This window comes from Falco punctatus (assembly GCF_963210335.1).
Source record: "Falco punctatus genome assembly, chromosome: 4".
NCBI lineage: Eukaryota > Metazoa > Chordata > Aves > Falconiformes > Falconidae > Falco > Falco punctatus.
This window is the reverse complement of record NC_137583.1, coordinates 77071315-77092985: the sequence shown is the minus strand read 5'-3', so window position 1 is coordinate 77092985 and position 21671 is coordinate 77071315. Positions and strand designations below refer to the sequence as shown.

Genomic DNA, 21671 nt, shown 5'->3' with positions numbered 1-21671 from the left:
TTGTTGAAAAAACTATATATTTTCTGTTCACCAGTCCTCACACAAAACAGGAAAGAGTTTAATGCTTTTTTTTAAAGGTAATTTCAGAACTTTTCACATGCAGTTCATATGTAGAAAAGATCTATGTAAATAGAGTACTGTGTTATTTATTTTGCAGACTGTTTGCATCTTCATGCTTTTTAGTGACAGAAAACCAAGATAAAAGTTTTGTGGAACTTCTCCAAAACTAAAAGACACTGGATGTTATAACTTTCAAAAAAAAACCAACAAAGTTTGCTATATTTTTAATGATTTCTTTGAGGCATTAATTTTGTCCTTGGCATTGACTTGTCTATTCAGTCTCACAGAATGTTACGAAATACTCCCATGCAAATGTATCTCAACAACTTTTATAAACCTATTTTTGGCACGAAGGACTCTCCATGTAAAATGATTTGGGAAGTCAGAAGCCAAAGTCTGCAAAATATTTAACTTCCTTCTCATTTCCTGTTGTCCCCTACTTGTTTTGTGGAAGTGTGCAAATCCATTTCAGAACCAACTTTGTACGACAGTGAAACACCTAACTTAGAAGAGCATTTATGGGTGCAGTCCTTTCTGTCAAACATCTTTCCTTTTCGTTCTGGACATCCACAAAACCACTGATAAAACCACATTAGAAGAGAAAAGAGTTCTGTGATATTACCAGGTAGATTCATTGGCAGACATATGAGAGATTTATTTCGATGAGGAGGTCCTTCACTGGTGTTTGCCAGCAGGCACATCCAGTCTGCTTGGCACCCAGACGTAGTCCACATCTTACCACCATTTATGACATATTCATCGCCTTTTCTCACAGCTTTCGTCTTGATACCTATTTCAAAACACAGGAAATTAAGGGTTATTCTTGTGAAGGAGGGATAAACCGGTCCCGGAATGACCGGCAGAGTCGTTCCCTTGCTCTCAGACAGACAACTAATATTTGGGTCTCCCTGCGTACGCCCCCCACGTCCTCCAGCCCTTCAGCGCTGCACAAAGCAGTGTCTGGACAGCTCTTGGAAGGCAAGTGGTGAAACCGGACCACTTCTCTCATGCTCCTTTAGGTGGAGTCTTCATCCCAGTGGATGAAAGCAGAAAACATTCCCTACGTAAATCTGGTTGTCAAAAACTTGGGCCAGAAACATTTCAGTCTGAGGTCATCTGTATTACATCTCTGATACTGTGCACGTTAGCCACCGAGGAGGCCATTAATTCCAGAGTCCTGACTCAAACTTAAGCCTCAATATCTGTGTATGCATAAAGTTATATATATATATATATATATACACGCACTTCCTGCATGTTCTTCATCAGAAAGGCATAAAAATTTCGAAGCCAGGAAACTTTCAAAAGGCCAAGTCTAAGTGCTAAGAATGTCTGTGCATGGAGTTCTAAACACAAGGCATTTATACCCCCTGGCAAAAAAAAAAAAATAAAAATCATATTTTCATCCATGAGCGTTCACATCACACTGCAAGCCCTAGCTGCACAGACAGCCGGAGTGAATCATTAGTTATTTTTTACAATCCAACAGAATTTCCAAAGGGCTGGCTTCTTTCCCCCGCAATTCTTCAATTAAAAACCCCAACCGAGGAAGGCTCTCCAACAGATAGCTAGCTATAAGTAGGGGATGGTACCACACCCCTAATAGCACCTGGAAATCTAATGAGACTATAAAGTCCGTAAGAGCCCACCTACTGAGGGAAGCGGTAACTTGGTGGGTAGGCATCAGACAGCAGGTGGAGCGGGCAGGCACATTGAAGTCAGCTGGTTATACCTTCATACACACCCACCCCAGTCTGCGCATGAACCTTCTTCCCAAAGCTCTAAACATAAACCAAAGCAAAAATCAAGAATCTGATCTTCATTTACAAGGTAAAACGGGACTGAGGTCAGCATGGCTGAAAAGAAGCCTTGTTAATGCAGGAACTGGGGAAAAATGATGGGAGAAAATTATCTAAGTATAAGACAGGGGAATATCAGATAAAGTTATGGCTAAAGGAATTTACAAGCAGCTAATGATGAACACCAAAGGAAAGAGATAGTACTAATGTGGATATATAGCTATTCAGTCAATGAAAAGACTATGTCAAATCTGTCCAAGGGACCTGGCATGATATTCTCTCTAATAATGAAGGCAAACAAACCAAAGAAATCTAAAGTACTGATGCTCGTAATACACGCACACAGACACTGAACAATCATATACATGGAGATTAAATAATAAATGAAGGACACACAGGAGCCAAAATAAGAAATACAAGACTGTACTGAAGCAGTACGAAAAGGATGGAGCATACATGGTGATTTACATCACACATCCCTTTGTTGTAGAACAGCTACTGGAGAGATTAGATAGAGGTCTCATGGAAGGTCTGCAGAGGAACAATGAGCACTGGGTTTTTACCACAAATGTAAACAGTTCTTCCAAGCATGGCGTCACAGGGGACTAACCACCCAAACACAGACTGAAGAACAAATGCCTCGCTAATGGGAATGTTCTAGTGCTCCCAGATGTGATAGCTGACAGTTTGCTTCAAATGCTTGAGAAACAACTGAAATCAGCTTATGAAGAGTTGATTCTCTTTAACTCTAATAAGAAGAAAGATTATCAAATCAATAAATAAGTTTAACGGCTAAAATACAGAAGGCTTAGAAAACCTACTTAACAATTTACTTAAGCCTCAGGGATATGGCTATGACAATAATTTGGAATATTTGACTGCAATTTTCTCCCTGATAGAGCATAGCTCTAGGAAAAGGCTACTTCATTGGTTGCTCCATAACCCATTTTTGGCGGGTCCACACCACTGGCCCTGTAGTGCCTATAACTCAACAAGTTGCAGAGCATGCTGTGAGGGCCCCTTCTAGGAAAGGCCACAAGTCACCATCAGAAGGATACAGCTAGTGCCCTATAAGCAACAGGGCTGGTCACTTCACCACTCCAATCACAACATACTTGAGTCTCAAGTTTTCTTGTACACTGTGCTCTTGAATCCAGCCATGCATCTTAAGAGATTTGAGGAAAGGCAAGGTTGGCTTCAACTTTTAAGGTCACCATTACAATCTAGGATAGGCAATGCATATCCTTAAAGTAAAAACTGAAGAGCACATATCTAGAATTTACATCATCAGCACAGGAAAAAAACCCGAAAACTTGCAAGAAATAGCTTCAAGTCTAACTGAATGAATAATCACTTCAAATAACAGGAGATAGCCTACAGGAAAGGAAAGAGATTAATCATCAAAGTAAGCTACAGTTGGAGGTCAGAAGGTAAGAACTGCCACAGGTCAAACCAAGTTAAACCTTGTGGATGAAAACCAACAAAACTGAAGAAGACTGAGGCAGCAAACAAAAAATGTTTCAGCCACAGAAATGAGAAGTGAATGAGAAAAAACATGAGGCATACAGAGGATGACTCAAAAATAAGGAAATATTTCACATGAGATTATAAAGAGATTCACGATATAGCTGACAAAGCAAGACATCTACAGGAAGGAGTGTCCAGAAATCAAAACTAGTGAAAACAGAAGTTGTTTGTTTTGGCAATCTGCACAGCCTCAGAACACATTTGGAAAGAAAAAACAATTCAATTTACCAGTGGCACCTTATTTAAAACCAACCTCATTTGTTTATTACAAAAATGGATTTTCTAGAGAAAAGCAGAACACTGTTGGACCCAAGCAAACTAAAATTGATGCTACAAGGTAACTATGAGTTAAAATTTTGAAAAGATAAGAATTAGGACAAAAGTGGGAATGTAGGTAAGGAACTTGGCGAAAGGGAAGTTGCATCAGTTTGCATTAAAAGAGGAAGTGCTGATGTGCAGATGTCAGGAAGCTACTACCTGGATATCAGCCTTTGGACAAAGCCATTAACAATCTTTAAAAGAAGAATAGGAATACACTAATAAAACTTGCTGGTGACACAAACTTGGGAGACATCACCAACACAGACAACCAAGGTATCGCCCAGCAAGAGAGGACTGTTCTTGAGTTTTCAAATTCAACACGGGAAGTACAAGCAGTTAGGCACAAGGTAATACAAATGATCGCTTGGTGTCTTACGATGTTTCAGCAGCATAGTTAATCACAAGATTCACTAGCCAGCAAACTGTTGTGTACACTGCGCATATCAGAGGGTAGTATTTCTATTAGGCTTGGAGAAGCATTTGTGCCATTATAGACACCGTGTGCAATTTTGGTTTTTCATGCTCAAAAAAAGATGACCTAAACCCAGAAAAGCAGAAGGACTGGATTCCACTGAGACAAAATGGGCCAAGATATCTATGTTGAAGAGGTAGATGTGAACAGGGTTACTTGGTGCAGTTGCCTGGAAGACATAACCTGAAGAAAGGGCAAGTGTCTTCCATGATGCATTTTTACATATCCCCCCAAATTATCATTAAAACATTACATAAATTGTAGAATAGTAGTGAGAGATAATGAGACAAAATCATTAAAACTGACACAAATGTGTATGCTTTGCGGTACCAAGAATCCTGAAATCAAAGAAATACACTTTCTATACCAACTGTTCTGTACTGCTCTGCTCAAGTCATCTCTGTGCTAGTTTTGTTGTACACAGTCAATACTACGTACAATATACAACTACATCTGAAAGCAGCCAGCTGCTCCTTCAAATTCACTTGACATTTATTTTAGACTAATATACACAGTCTTCTTTGTTCTATTGAATTTTGAATAAATTAATTCAAGGCACCTTTTACTTATCATGTAGAGAAACTTTTTTCTTCTGTGTTCACATCGCCTTCAGTAATTTTGGAACTGGTAGAAGATAATGCTAGAGGTACCTTATTCTGTGTCATTCTTTGGTTAAAAATATATTGGCTTACATGGCAGAAGTATGTCCCCAACCTTTGTATGTGAACAGTTGCTATGTTTTACTACCCCTTTACTTACCTAAGGGACTCAAACATCCCAATAGCATGAGAAACCCAAGGATGTATCAAGTGCAATTACAAACAGTTCAGTCTACTTTAAAGCTGGGCCACCTGGAGGTGGCAAGTTCTCTCTGCCTTGTGCAAACCAGTGCTACTCAGAACATAAGCTAGTGCTGTTCGTGCCTAAGTTGTCCATTTAATTACCCTCTAGAAGCACTGTAAGCTGCTTTCTGGATTTATACCAGGGATCAGATCTTCCATGACAGCTGAAAAAGTATTGTCATTTCATCCTGCGGTCTGCCTCCCAGCTGCAGTCTGGGTTCATCAGATAATGCTAGTTGATTCCAAATTTCTCTTTAACTGTATTAATCCAGTGTATCACACCCATTAAGCTAGATGATAAACAACATGCAGCTAAAAGAATATTTATGTTACTTATTATCTGGAACACTGCATCAAAAATTTGAAATCATATTTAGAAAGTTCTTATAATCATCTAATTATACTAGAGAGGCATTAATTAAAATAAATTATGTTGTATTTCCTACATTAACAAAATCCAAATTTCAGATTATTTTAATGAAAAACAAGTCTATAAATATTATGGAATTTTTCTTATGAATAAAATCAACTAACTAGAAAGGAAACCAGCAACAGATCATGCAGTAAGATTATTTCATTATCCCCATTAACTCTCTTGAAAACTACTTGTTGCACCCTAATGGTGAACAATTATCTATTTGTCTTGAGAAAACAACGGGATATGGACATAGGACTCTGCTGATGAAAAAACTTCTGTGAAACTTGGCAGTTTTGTCTGCAGGAAGATGCTGTCTCAGCAACTTGTAAGAGCATCATGTGTGTTCTTACTTTAGCCACCCTGTGTCCAACAGTGACACCTCTAAAAGCGGTTTCTTGTCATTCCCTTTCCCTTGAAGTCCATCACAGTCAGATGAGATATCTTTTACTTTTTCTACGATATCTGTTTTAATTGATGGTTCAAATTATCTACTGCCTCAGGCACTTCAGAATAATGGTTTCATTTTTCCACATTTTTAAACATATTCTTGCACTAGAACAAGAAAAATAGTTGCATTCAAAGTAACTCACAAAGCTTATAGATCTGACATGGCAAATTCTTCATTAGCTGCATATAAAACAATCACCAGTTCAAAGACATTTTTGCTGCACAGGAATGATGGAAGGGGCTGAGGTGAAGTAAGAACAAGCAAGAGGAACCCATTGTGGAAGTGACACCGGCATTTTCAGAACAAACTAGCTCTGTAATTTGCCCACATTCAGTGGGAAGGTCTGCTTTAAGGAAGTGCAAGTTTTAGTACAGTTGAACAGGCTACACTCGCTCTCTTGTAGGTCTGCAGATTGCACAAGTGACAGTAGCTGTGCAGCTACGGAAGGCGCTGGAGGGCTCCCTGCCAGGGGTGAGCTTGAACAGAACAGGGGAGGCAGCAGCAGCAGCACAAACAGGAGGAGAAACACAGGGCCAGCATGACAGCTGCATATTAACCTGTTGTGCTCAGGCTACAGAGGGTTATAGCTATTGATTCACTGACAAATACGTTCAATTTGATGCATCAGAAACATGTATTACTGCTCCTGGATTTTGCCCTCACCACACTACCCTTTCCTTCCTTTATATTTCTTACAAATTATAGCAGCAAAGGGAAAGGTCAGGGAAACCAGATTATTTCCATTAAAATACCAGGCTGTCTAAAACTGGCAATTTGCTAGGTTAACTTACTTGCGACATCTGACCCAGCTCCAGCTTCACTGACTCCCAAGCAAGCCACAACATCTCCAGCTATAGTCGGCACGAGAAACTGTTTTTTCAACTCATCAGAACCAAACCTGCAAAAATGTAACACAAAAGACAGGACATTAAAAGCTTTTGAAGGTGAATTTTCTTTACAAGTTAGTTACAAATTTTGTTCTACCCATACAGTTATTAATTTTCCTCTGATTAGGTAAAACCTGTCCTAGAGCCAAAAGACAGAATAGATACCCTCCGAAGCTATGATTCAGAGCTTTCACTACAAGTGCAGCCGCAATCATTTTAAAAAAAGTTTTTACAAGTATGCAGGCATCTTACTCCCACAGAAATCTGTGCTCTAGATGCCCAAAACTCTGATCTTTATAACTGTTGTTTTGAGAGCTCTCAGATCTAACTAAACATAGTCCCTGGGGTTTCCCCCCCAGTGCCCCCGTACCAGTCTGCAGTCAGCCAGGATGGAAGACCTGCTGCCTGTATATCTGTTGACTTTTGCACCAGCTCTTTGCCAGGTTTTAGTGGCGACTGAAAAGTTGTGACATGTGATGGCCACCCTCTGCAAATATCTGTGTTTTTATTAGTATTTCACATCTGCATTTAAATCACACAGTGCCATTAGTGCTTCTTCCCAGCCGTTCCTCTAGTCCTCAAAAAAATAAAAAAGGGAAACGGCAAACTGTTGATGGCATTTTAACTCAAAAAATTCCCTTGGCCATATTTCAATTCAGCTAAGAGACACCCTCGTTTTCTCAGTGTTTAGCTGCTTTCATGGATTCAAAACATGGTCCATCTCATTTCATGGTTGATTTTGTCCTAATTAACATTCGCTGATTTGTTCTTGCAGTGTGAATGGTGAGCTCATGGTCTAGTTTTTGAACCATTCTCGTGCTAGGCTGAAAAATCCCTCAGGTCATGAGATGGCTTTCCTGTGAGCAGCAATTCATAGAAGTCACGTTCCTCCTCAGGCTCCTCTTCAGTATGAGGCTTCTCAGGTCAGCATCTCCACTCATCTCCTTGGAATTGCTGGCCGCCTAAGCAGGCTGCTGTTACCTGGCCCTCCTCCTAAAACACTGTCCCAGTACTTCCAAAGGAGTGATGCCATTTTAGCTAGAACTGACCTATCCCCTCCACTGCAACCCTGACACAAAACAGTCAAAGAGCACAGGACAGCCAGAGAACAGGCTGGGAGCTGGCAGGCACTTTCACTGAGCACACAGGGAGCTCAGTTCCTAGCTCTGTCCCTGCTGATAATCATGGCAGCAATCCCAAATAAATACAAGAAGCGAGCTTGGAGTGTTTACCCCTTCCTCCAGCATACTGAGACAAAGTCCCCATGTCTGTTATGCAGTGTATTATTTTTTTTTTTTCTTCTCCTTTCCTTGGGACATGATCAAGTATGGCCAGATGAACATTCATTAGACAAAAAAGCCTCAACCAACAACAGGAAAAATCAGATTATGAGAGGAGCTAGCAGGGATTTTTGGCAATGCTTTCTAATGCTTAAAACTTTGACAACCTTTAGTTATTTCAACAGAGGATTTCCATGACAAGAACTTTTCTCAGAATAGTGTTTTTGGTTTGATATCTTTGTTTGTTTGGTTTAACTTTCAGAAAATAGTTCAGCTCTTCCCAAAAATGAGGCTACAGAAGAAGCTATTTTGCAATTAAAAAAAAAATAATCTGGCAACACTATCTTCAGAAGATCATGGGTCTCTGTGCCTTGCAGGAAGGGCATGCAGCTCAGCAAGCAGCTGGCTATTGTGCTAGAAATATGCTGTTTCTGTAAAATTCTGCCCATCTTAAATGTATCCCAGAAAAATCTCAGGTTTGCATAAATGTAATACCCACTTTTTTCCGGTTTAACAGCTCCAGAATTAGAAAACCCTGTTTGCAATGAGATCATGCTCTGGCTCAAGACAGACCAGACTATGCCTGCTCTCTGGGCCAGGGCCATACCCCAGAGTACAGTTTCCCATGTGGTTAACTGTGAAGCCTTAGCACTGCTCTAAAGTGTATTTTCATGCATATGTGCATGTATGCACACACATGAATCTACAGCCAATAAACCAGAGCTCCTTGCTGATGCTGGGTAACCCAGAAGTCCAAAGTGTGAAATTCAGACACATTTAAGAGTAGCATGAAAGTGGTTCACCCTTTCTTGCTCCACACTTTCGAAGTAACATCGGTGGAATGTCCTTAATGCAAGTACAAAAATGACAATGGTATAAAATCTTGTAAATGGTGGGTAAAAGGAAAACAAAACCATGACAAAATACAGATGTAAGAACACTTCCTTGATACACATAGTTCTGTTTAAGTGCTCTGCCAATTAGCAATTTGAAGTCACCTTTATTCATCTCAAATATATATAAAAAACTGGTTTCTGACAGGTTAGATTGCTACATTGAATGAAAATATGTCTATCGCACATCATTATTCGGATCTTAATTGGGCTGATAATCATCTTGGTAGAATCACAGATCTTATTCACTTTTGTTTATTCTGCTTCTGGGGAAAAAAAAAACCTGAGCTGAAGTGAATTAATTAAATTAGTAAGGAAAGTTCTGTGTAGAACTGACAGATACACTAGTATGATACACTATTAAGTACAAATTGAAATTCTGAATATGAACAGCTGCAGGCAGTTCTAACACGGCTCTCAGCATTTGATGAACTCAAGCTTTCTTGCACTGGAGCTCAGACATTCAAGCACTATTCTCCACTAAAGCAGAAATAAAGCAAAAGAAAAAAAAAAAAGAAAAAAAGAGTTTGTTTGAGATGATCTATGCATTATTCTACAGTATCTCAAAGATGACACAACAGTTTACTGATGAACTTCCTAGGAACAAAAAGATGTCCTTTAGGCAAAGAACAGGGCCACTGACTTACTGTCACTTTCTTTCTTATGTACTAGCAAGAAGTGAACTTCTCCATTTCTTTTTTCTGTTCTGCTCCTAGACTCAAACTATTAATAACGCAGTAGCCACGTGCCATGCTTTTGCTTCAGTGTAGTCCTGCTCAGGCATTTTACCATCTGATATCCAGATTAGCAGTACTCCTTGGATCTTCAAGATACAGGAAAAGAACCAAGAAAAAACAAAAGGGAAGAGATGCTCTTTACAGGCACAGAAGTTGTTAGAAATACATCGTGAACAGCAGCAAGCACCCTTGGGCAGCGTAGAAGCCTCATTAAGTTCAGTAATTTACATAACCTGGATTTAAAAGAATCTATGCTGCAATCAGCTTTATCTCCTTGAGTCCCTATTTCAGCCAAGATCAGAAGACATGCAAGTTCAAAAAACCCACACATTTAGAAGACTTTTTTTTTTTTTGTGAAAGATAGCGTAAGAAAAAAAGCAGTAAGAAAAGTGCTCTGGCTCCCAGTTTTTATCAAGTCTTTAAGCTTCAGTTATTTGAATATTTTATGAAATGAATTGCTCAGTTTGAGCTACTGTGATGTTCAGAAATGGATACAGATGAGAAACCTGTATGGACTACCTGATGGGCTACCTCATGCAGATGAGACTATCTGAAGGGCTTTGGTTAAGAGTGATTACATCAATCTTCTATTTATTTGGGAATGCATTTTGCAATAAAATGCAGGTATTATAAAAAAGGAGTCATATTAAAGATTACCCTCTTCAGATCATGCAGTTTTTCAGAGGTGCTCATGTGGCTGGTATCCTGCTGCAACCACACCAGCTCTGGAGACCTCAAGGCTGCCAACCAGACAACCTGCCACAGTAGCATGGCCAGGCTGTCACCAGGAGCTGGAGATCAAGGGTACAGGAACAGTGAGAAGCTGTTTTGAGGAAAGCTAGTTAGAAGTAGCTGCTTGACTTCATATTGCCCAACTGTACTCTTCTGGTCTGGTTAGACTTTCACAGATTTCAAACCCACCAAGCAGCACAACTGGCTATGGATGCAACATTCCAGCAGTGCTTAATGATACTTTTTTAAATGGCATGTGGAAAGCTGCACCTATAAGTCTCTGCTCTGGCTCAGGGCAAGACTTGGCCTATCTTATGTGCACTGTACAAACTTAAGTACCAAATGTGAGAGTAAGACAACTCAGTATGTCTGTTCTTGAAGAAGCACAAACTCAGGATTCCCTTACATTATGCCAGTGGGAAAGCCACCCGGGTCTTGAATGACCTCATTTTCACCCTTGTCCCAGCTGATCAAGTGGATGACCCTGCTTTTCAAAACTGCTGTTCTGATTATCAGCTGCAGCTTCTCTACAGCAAACAGGAAGAGACAGTAAAACTAACTTTTCTGACATTAATTCTCAGGTATGCTGCTGCTCAGGGTGGAGAATGAATCAGTGACAAGTAAGCTGATGAAACAGAAAAGCACTCTCTTCCCACTAAATAATCATCATTGTCCTTACTCTTTTCTATAAATAATAGGAGGCAGCGGGGGAAGAAAAGTAAAGTTTACTGACTACTGCCTAGATAAAGGAGCTTTACACTGATCTGGTATCACTATGGATGTGTCACCCTACAGGTTTGTTTACAAGCCCAGGGAAATGTATCCCATTCACTGCCTCAGCTGAGAGCTGCTTTCTCCATTCTAATTGTAAGCATGAAAGCAAAGCGAAGTATTATATCTGAATGCATGTGAAAGACCTGACAGAGACTTATGTTCAGAAGCAGGTACATCAAAGGTCAGATCCCTGCTGACAAAACGTTTTGCATTTATTTCTCAAATTTACAAAGTGCTACTGATTCACTTAGAGGAATCTGTGAATAAAAAATGGAGCAGTCTGGGAATCTTCAGGAGAAACAAAATAGTTTCTCCTGTATCTTTTTGCACAATAGAAATGCATACAAATCAAAACTTGCAAGGTTGCTTCCAAGTATGACCAGGAAGATGACTTCCTAAATGTTGTCAAAAAAAATAATCATAAAGAACAAAGTAAAAAGGGGAAGGAACAGTGAACAGGCAAACAGATACGGGTAGCATTTTCATTATTTTTAAAATTAGAACTATTACTACAATGCTCTTCTCATTTAACTAAATATCTGAAAGACCTTCACAGACTAAACATTGCAACAGCTTATCACTGAAGCAAGAAACCTGTGGAAGCTGCAGAAACAGCATCAGGAGGCATCCTGACTCTTGAGACTCTAGATCTTCTAAGACTTTATTTTTCAAAGCATGAACATTTTAAAAGCTCTGTGTATATGAGCGTGTGTGAACATGTGTACCTATCTGTTTAAATTACTGTGGTGTCTACATATGTAGTTAAGGGAACATCTCTAATTTATAGTGGCAGAACATCTTAATGATGTATCACATTCACCGAGTTGGTTTGCAGGTGCACTCAATACATGCTTGGTGAATGCTAAATAAGCCCAGTCAGGAAAGCCAACAAAAGGCTCCAGACTTATTTTAAAAGTTGTTTAGGAGACTCCCATATTACTGTTCACTTTGTGCATCACTGATGCATCATCTGTAACAATGCATAGTTCAGATACAAAATTTGGATTATCTCTTTGAACTTGTTTAGGATCACCACAGTACAGAGATACCTTTAAAGAAACCATCCAGGTTGCGAATGCAATTTGAATCCATGACCCAAGACAAGCAGCTAGCCCTCTCACTATACTGCATGAAGTAAAGTTGCACCTGTGCAAAATGTCCTGCAGCAGCCAGCTTTCTCCTTCCATTACCAAGTTTCACTTTTACATCTGAAGAGTGGGACACTGTACTGTATAACTAGTCACTGGCATTAGCAGTGAAGGAAAAGTTCACTAATACAGATGCAAATCAGTTCCAGATTTCATCATGTTAACCATGTTTTCACATTTGCTTTGCAGGAACATCCACTTTAGGATTTCACTAGCACAAATGTATGAAGCTTCACTGCTTTGCTGCAGTAGAACAGAGTAACAGAAAGCCAAAAAAACGCAATGGAACAAAATCCCATCTTCTTTTACCCACAGATTTTTTTTAAACCCCTGGGAATAAAAGGCTATTATGAGGGCAAGGTAATATTCTCTGAAGTCTTTTAAAATACTAGTTTTATCCTCAGTTGGACTACAACTAAGCTACTGTTGCAACAGACATACTGAACTCCATGCTTTCAGTAAGCTTTTGGTGTATTACACAAAGAAGAAGATTTTTACAAAGATTTCCCCTGCTGAACTCCAAAGTTGCAAATACCAAGTAGAAGGATAAATGGATGCAAAGGAACAGAGCCTACATTCCACATTCTGCAGCAGATTTACAGGCATTTTAATTCAGAAAGTGGGGGGGTGGGGGGGGTGGCTGCGGCAGAACCCCAACAATCCAATTGCTTTTCTGTGCAAAATTCCCTTCTTGTATCTCTGTTTTGTGTAGAGAAATTCCTGACTTCATCATCATTATTTGAATTTAATCCCCTCCACCACCTTCCAGAATTTTAAGCATATCCATGTTCCAAGGGAAAACTGCTGGACCAGCCTGTCACCTCCCTCTAGCTTTGCAAACTGCTTTGATGCAGAATGTCTGTGAAACTACTACAGGAAGAAGTTGGTAACTGCCACTTTTATTGAGGAAGGGAAAAAACCACCCTAAAACAGATTCAGAAAGTGCAGGATCCTGAATGACAGCAAGTGATAAAAGGAGAACACTGACACAAGCAGATGAGAAAAAAGCAAAATGAGTAGTTGCCTGGAATGGGCATACTTAAGGAGCATGACGTGCTACAATTTTAGGACTTACAGCAGTATTGATCATTATTTCTGAAAAGTCACAGTCAGTGAGGAGCACCTTGTTAAGCTGGAAAAAAAGCAAGTAAATTATAAACCAGAATTAGACCGATCCTAATCATTACAACTAAATGCTTAGTATGACTGCACTGGGATATCTGGCTAAGAAAAAGCACAGCCACTAATAGGAAGATTCTAGAATTAAAATTCTGTTATTGGTTGTGGCACCGAGGTTCTGTGTTTGTAAATGTACCATCTACTATTAAACAAGGCCTATGTTTTAATATATAATATTCTAACATGAAAAAAAAAAAGTATTTTCTCCCCTCAACCAAGCTGAGAGGTAGAGAGCAGTTTCTTCCTTAGGCGTTACTGAAGCACAACTAGACAGTAAATCTGCACAGAAATGTTTTTTCTACTCTTATACAGATTGGAGTTTAGGTCTAAACACATGACAATTTGGGTTGCAGACTAAACCAAACTTTCTGAAAATTACCTTGTAAGAGCAGGAGTAGCCATGCCAGCTTGCACTCCAATGGCCATAGGGATACCTCCACAGCGAATATTTCCCAGCTCTTCTGCCACGGCAATGTTATAGGAGAAGTCCAAGCCCATGCCGCCATATTCTGAGGAAAAAACAAATCTGTGACACTGGCATTCTAGACTGGCATAAGCAACCAACAAACAAAAAAAGATATCACTACTGCAAGGACTTGCCAACTGCCATTTCACTGCTAATTTTTAAAGATTTGACAATGACCAGCTTTCTTTTCAGAAAGGCGATGACCTGCTGCTGTTTACAAAACCTGAATGTAAAATTGCAGCTGCTCCGATTACCCACACGTGCACACCATGTGAACACCCTGCATAGCACCATTGCTTCTACTGGAAACAGCGGGGCGAAGTGATGTGCTGCTGAAAACAACACTGGAAGGGAAAACTATTCTAACAGCAAGGTCACGCGAGCAAATCACCACAAGGTAAGAAGCGCTTTCGTTTCTCCGTGGTAACGCCTGACGCCTGCTCTCACCCCCAAAGTGCTCAAGTGGAGCTCGTCTCTCACATGCAGCAGTCGACTCAGCACAGAGCAAGACCACGTGCAGGTTGTGTCCCTATGCTGAGTTACTGCCATAGCTCAAAATCTGCATCAGACACAAGTACAATACTCAACACCTGCATTTCATATCCTGGCACCTGGCCGGTGCCGTCATTAAAGCATTTTTCATCAGCAGGAGGCTGACAACCCAGGGAGCTGGCTGGGCACCAGCACGGGCTGTTCCTCCTCCCCACATTCCGATCTGCAAACTCAATTAAAGAGGATATTATTCTTCACCTCCTTTTCATGCCCAGGGCTGATAAACCCACCACAGAGCACAACACAGAAAAGTGCTACATTGCTGTGATGGATGAGCTAATTTCTAGCTGTACTAAATAGTTTATAGTCAAAAGGAAATATGGTGAGAAAGGGAAGGTTACTGCTTGACGTCATTAGTTGACTGAGAAGCTTTGATTAGATAACGTTTTCCTCCTCTTTTTTTTTTTTTTCCCACTCATTTGAAGACCAACTAAGAAAATGTCAAATAAATAGATATAATCCCCCACCCTTCACACACACACTAAGGGGCAGACAACTCTCTTCCATTTTGACTTGCTGACATCAAACACTATCTGAGCTCACCCCTTTACTGATGTGCTTCGAAGTTTTCAAAAAACTATTAGTAATTAAAAATCAAAACACTACAGTGCATACAAGCACAGGGCTTTGTGTGCTATCATCTGTTTCCTAAACCCACCAACACTATCTTTGTGCATCCTTTTTCTGCTGAAAGAAGGGAAAACACAAAAGGAAAAGGTTAAGTGTGAAGTTCAATTTTCAAATAACATTTCTCCTTAGGTCATCTTGAATAGCCTGCATTATCAGAACTAAAAACACAGATACACTTCCAAACCTTTTACCTGAAAACAAAGAATGTGTCTTAAAAATATACATAACATTAAAATTCTTACTGGGTGCTTAAGCAGTACAATGAAACAACAGTAATATGGAAATGTGTTTAGCGTAATACATAGTCTAATTCTCTTGCCTTTACAAAGCTCCCATCACTAAATAAATGTTCTGAGTAACAGTAAGGCATGTATGCACATGTAAAGAAAGGCTATTTCAAGATGTGTGGTATGAGAGAATTTTTGCTAATTTATAAGTTTCTATAACACAGTTGTAATAGATAACCTGAGTTTTGGCACTGTACAAATGCTTTCCATTTGATTTTATTTTTTTTTAATCAGTCAATCATTTTATTGCTAAACTACAGTACTGATTTTGCCTTTCGTTTTGTCTATCAAGCAGTTGTATTCCTGTCTTTCACTTAATTTCACGAATAAAAACCATAATTTCTTGATTTACCCAAAGCAGCTTCACAGGAGCAGTGCTATGCACAAAACTGACCCAAAGAAGGATTGTTTTATGCAAGTGTATGGCTTACATATATATTCTTTGTTCATAATAAAATTCATTATATATTACAATATAACAGACCCACCTTGCTCTCATCTGAGATAAGTTACTAAGTGGTACATTTCAAAAACAAAATGCTGCAAAAGGCCAGCTGTCAAAGCGATGACAGCAAAGGAAATTCCTACCAAACGGAGGAAATGATCAGAACAAACTCTCAGGAGCTGAGAAGGTGGAGGGGGGAAGCTCTGCCAGATGAAGAGATGATGCATCCTTTGAAGATTTTTTATAAAATCTGATGATTGATAATGCAAGAGATAACCACAGATACAGACCAGGCAGGAAAGGCAGAAGCAAATGGTAAAAACCATTAACCAGACAACACCTAAATTTTTCAATAGTTCTGTTCTAGGAGCCAAGGAGAAAGATTTTCATGAAAAATGTGAGTGGTTTGATGGAAAATTATAGGGAACACCTTTTCTAAACCCAAAGCACTTGATCACAACAGATTCACTTGCCAGTGCAGCCTGTGCAGCTACAACCCCAACTAATACGGGCAACTTCGGGCATGGTTAAAGACAGTGTCCCATCTCTTCGGAGAACTCGATCTCTGCACCAAGACATGCTGCCCAGGGTGTCACACACAGCAGCAGCAGATAGCGCTGGCTCCGAGCGCTGGTGAAACTTTCTGTTTTCCCCAGCACATGGTGGCAGCCTGGCTTCCACAGCCCAGCTGCTAGCATCCAGCTAGGTGTCATGGGGCTGGCCCAAGCACATCACCCTGAGTTCCATGGGTCTCAACACTTAAACTGAGACAAAACCACCAGGTTATTCTTATCTCACCTGCTGCATCAAGTACAGTGAATGTACGTTTTAATTTTTATTTGGAATAAGGCTTACTCTATTCGGAATAATTGTTATTTGCAATAAGGGAATAAGCTGGTGGTAGGAGGGTCATGGTCACCAGTTCATCAACAAACACCACTTCCTGGAAGATGCAATGCTAACAGGTCAATTTACTTTTCTATTAAGAAAATCAAACACCATGCATAATATAATTTTTGGTGGAAAATCTGTAATGAAAGGAACCAAATCAATTTCAGATTAGATTGCATTTTTTTAAAGAAAGAATAAGAAGCTATATGTAAATATTCACATGTAAAATACATCTAGGGTCAATATTTCATTTAACTTTAAAATGAGATGAGTGACCTTTAGAGAATCATTTCACTACGTTTCCATTTTTAACTTGCAAGAAATATTAAAAGAACAAAGAAAAGCAATACTAGGCAGGAGGTCTAATGAACTAATGCTTTTATAATTCAAAACAGGTAGAAAAAGGCAACTCTGCTATATTTAAATTGTTACTGTTTTGATGACAATAGCACAACTTCCAGCTGTTCAACAGTTTAATTTGGTATCTTATCCATTGTTCCATTTCAGGTTCTTTTACAAAGAAATTAAATTATAAAGCCCAAAGCAAGAGCACATGAACATGCAAATGAGCAGATTCTGCACTGCAGACCATGGGCAGGACCCACACGGGAGCAGGGGAGAAGTGTGATGTGACTCAGGAATGAAGGACTGAGGCTGAGCTTGGGAAGACAAGGGAGAGGATGGGGGAAATATGTTGTTTTAATTTGCCAATTTTCATTTGGACACAAATCCATTTTTACTTGGCAGCAAATTAAACGAATTTTCCCCAAGCCAGTGATGGTAACTGGTGAGCAGTCTCCCTGACTTTATCTTGCCAGCTGACCCTTGACACCCTATTTTCTCCCCTGTCCTGTTGAGGAGGGGGAGCGATTGAGCAGCTGGGTGGGAGTCTGGCTGCTGGCTAAGGTGAATCCACCACACCACGGTCAGTGTATTAACCTATTTTTCTTTTAAATTGGCTCTGTGCTTTTCTACTAATCACCACCACCATGTTATTTTAACACCCACCCCCCAAAAAAATAAAAAACCTCCTCATTTTGTATAGACCACCTTATTTCTACAAGTTTGTGACACTGCCTGCAGAGTGGGAGCCCAAGAGAAAACAGCAAGTTTTAAAAAGCATAATTTTTAAAAGATACAGATGTACATTCCACGACACCTGATAATTTAGGTTATCAGGACTTTCATATATTTATATAGGCAGACAGAAAAGATGATGCCCAAAACCACAAACACAAAAGCAAGTCTATCTGATCTTCAGCTGCAACATGTCGAAACAGAAACACTGCTGAGATCAGCTGGGAAAGCAAAGACTATCTATGAAAAATGGACTTTAAAGGCAAAGGAGAAGCTGCTGTCTTTCATATAATTATTCCATTTTTGTGAAGACCAACACATTTCTTGTCACTTGTTCAGCCACAGGCTCTCTGTTCAAATATGACTCTGTTCAACAAGATAGGCTTGAAGTCTCTCATCCAAATTTTGTAATTTATAGAGTGTCTCTATTTGGAATTTGCTTCTGAACCCCATCTAGTAGCTGTCAGCGGGAATGACAACATCTGTGGTGAAAAGGGTCTGTCAGTGAGTTGAAGCAAGGTGAAACAGGGAGTCTTTAGAGGGTTTTAAGAATGAGAGTGAGCCTAGAAAAAGGAATGGTGAAAACACACCACAGCTGTATTGGTAACTCAATCTTAAATGCTTATTTAATTTATCTTGTTGATTTACATAGCTTCCGAAGTTTACATACAGTTTATCTACACCAAAGGAAGTCACACAGTATTATTTCTACTATTGGTATCTAACTCGGTGCAAGAAAAAACAAATGTGTGCTCTTATTTCTAGTGACTAGAAAGACAAATAAAACATGAATCAATTCCCATTTTGAAGACAGGTCTGGGAAACTCCTACATCTGACACTAGGATGACAGTTAATTGCTAGTTTTCATCATAGCCTACAATTTTAAATCAAAAGAAGCAAAATTTAAGTGTTCAAACTTTCCTCACCTGTCATAAATATAGTTAAGAATTTAAACTCTGGAGGACTACAGAGCCTTGAAGTTGCATAATTACAAATGTCATCAGGTAGGACAGTACAGAAATTGTACTGTAATCCCTTTCCTCTTCTTTGCATAAAAGGAATTTAAAGAATTACCAAAGGTGTACTCTCCATGTTGTGCAATTTCCCTCAAATCCATTCTGAAAAGTTGAGGTGTTCAAGCTCAGAAAACAACTCTGCCTTCTTGGTTATTTGTTTTTTGTTGGGTGCAGTGGAAAAAAACTCTCATTCTGTGTAACAGGAACACTGTGAGTCCACTTCAGTCTTGTTGAGATGAATGCAGAGATACTTTTTGGCTGTTTCCCCAGCAGCAATTCAAGCACACATACAGAAAAAAGAAAGAAATAAAACCCTTGTACCAGCTTCAAAGCTCCCCTTAACAGATTACATTAGTCAGACGGATCAAACGCCCTCAGTCTGACTGAAAGTTTGTCCCAAACCAGGAAAAATCAGAGTGCTTTTATAATTTTGTTTGATCCTAGAAAGATCACAACCACGTACAGTACTTGATCTCTTACAGACACTCACTAGTTAATCCAAAAACTCCAAGGCAGATAAAGACCTCTTCTGCTAACCAAAGTTTTACTTGTAATATCACTCTTGTGATCCAATATTCTTTGGAAAAGGAAAAACACGTCTTGGCTGCTCTTTCCTTTTCAGACATACACAGCAGCACAAGCATAGTCCCTGAGCAATTAACAGTACGAGCTGTATGTTCCTGCAGTACTCGTTGCTACAGAACTCATCACGGTTGCCTCTTCAGAAACTTTAAACATACTGAGATGAGTAAAGTGATAGCATCTCTCTAGCACTCTTTTAGATTAAAACAGAGCTACTCTGTTTACAGGAGAAACTTCCCCCACATTGTAAGGATAAAAAACCCCAACCTATAAAAGCAACACCAAATGCCAAGTTGGAGCTTGGTGCAGCACGGACACATTTAAAGAGGTTTCAAAGCTGTCTAATACGCTGCTTTAGGAAGCCAGAGCAGTACATCCTAAACCACCAGTTGACAACAGCTGCACTTGTTTCCCTCTGACTTCAAAAACCTCCCTCAAAAATTTGTAAGGTTTCTTTATTTTCTGAATACTTATGCAGTGTCACCAACTGCCATCTGAGTCACCAATCACATCTGCATAAATCTTCAAACTCAGATGAATATCAGACCTCTTCAAAAAAGCAAGCACACAACACCTCACAAATCATATAGAACAATGTTATGGGGAAGGAAAAGCTAAGCTGCAAAGTACAACAGAATAAAATGTCCACGTGGCAACACAAGAAACATTAACAGTGTACAAAGACACAGTAGCAAAAAAAACAACCCAAACAACTCAAGATTTCACACAGTCCCAAGCACCAGCTATTGCGTCAGCTCCAATGCAAAAGAAAAACTGGTTCCTCAGTCATCTTCTGCCTGCTTTTAAAAGAGATTATTTTTGCTCGTCAGCTCTGACCCAACATCAATTCCACAGAAACCTAGTAAAACCATCCTACTTTTTCCTTTAAGGTTGAGAAGTACAGATCTCAATTATTGCACTTTGAAAATGTCAGTAAAACTAAATGCCACAGCATGAAGAAAACAAGAAAAAAAGACATGGAAAAATGAAGTCAAGAAGTATATAAGCTGAATGTCACACACCTCCTGAGCTTCAGTGGCAAAGCCATGCTACTTCTCATGGGGTTTCTCCTTGGGCAAGCTCATAAACAAAACATAGCCTATGTTTCAAGAACACCACCTCTGCAACCTCCCTGCTGCTTGAAATCAGTCAACCAGCAACAACTGCCAGCCTCCTTATGTACACTGAACATATACATTCCTACAACCTGTTGCACGCTCATAGAATCATAGAATGGTTTGGGTTGGAAGGGACCTTAAAGATCATCCCTGGTTTAAACTTTGCTTGTGAATACTCAGTTTAATTCTCTGAGTCAGGTTTATCCAGCAGGGGATACTGCTTCTCTCCAGCTTGAAGATTGCCACCCTTCTGAGGAACAGGCCAACATTGCATCAACATCCTTTACAGAGCACGTGCCCGCTGCAGTCCTACTGACACCACCACGAGTCAGCCCTCAGAGGCATCAAATCTGCCTTCAGGCTTGATGAGGCATCTGTCGGCCCCATGTAATATGTGCTTTTCCTCCCAGGCAAATGACTGCACAGCTGCTTTTTTAAGCATGTTCATTGATTTTGAACAGGTATTAAACCAATTAATCTCACACCTGTACAAAAAATAAGCAGGTACATCATCTTTATGTGCTGCTGGTGCTACTCAGGACTTCTCCTCTCACATGAACTACCACAACCTACTACAAAAAGTTCATGTTACTCTGCATCACAGCAAGTTTTCTTCCAACAGGATCTGAAGTATGAATACACAAATAAATATTATAAGAATTCTACATTAATTTACAGACATTCAATATCCCATAGACAAGCAGGGAAAGAAAATGGAAATAGACTTATCAATAGGTAACAGACAGCCTAAAGAACATTTCCAGTTTAAGCACAACAGAGAGAAAAGATGAGTAACAGGACTGAATATAAGTACGTACATTTTAAAGGATTCTTTAGAAACTGGATGAAAAGAGGTCAAGACCTGAGATCAGAAGAAACAGTTTTACAGCAAACTTTATGAGCAAAAAGCAGACTAATTACTTTCATTTCTTAAAGGCATCAGTATTCAAAAGATCCAGAGCTCATTCTGGTTCTTTGGAATTCCACATAAATAAATAAATAAACTGAAAAGCAACACTATGTGATTCAGGGATTAAACAGATTTATTATATTTGCTACTTATTGAAATTTCTATGCTCAAAATTAATA

General features: G+C 39.5%; 1 protein-coding gene and 1 long non-coding RNA gene across 2 annotated transcripts in view; one reads left to right on the top strand and one right to left on the bottom strand.

Annotated features, from left to right (window-relative positions):
• LOC308062324 (putative acyl-CoA dehydrogenase 6) overlaps positions 1-21671 on the bottom strand; it is a 92060-nt gene that overhangs the window by 21342 nt on the left and 49047 nt on the right. The window contains exons 3-5 of the mRNA XM_080383645.1: positions 13897-14026; positions 6679-6785; positions 683-850 (exon numbers count right to left, since the gene is read on the bottom strand). Of these exons, the coding sequence (XP_080239771.1) occupies positions 683-850; positions 6679-6785; positions 13897-14026 (405 nt within the window). The remainder of the gene's footprint in view (positions 1-682; positions 851-6678; positions 6786-13896; positions 14027-21671) is intronic.
• LOC308062328 lies at positions 14047-19883 on the top strand. Its single transcript, XR_013927539.1, has 2 exons — positions 14047-14380; positions 17296-19883. It is a non-coding gene; the product is annotated as an uncharacterized lncRNA (long non-coding RNA).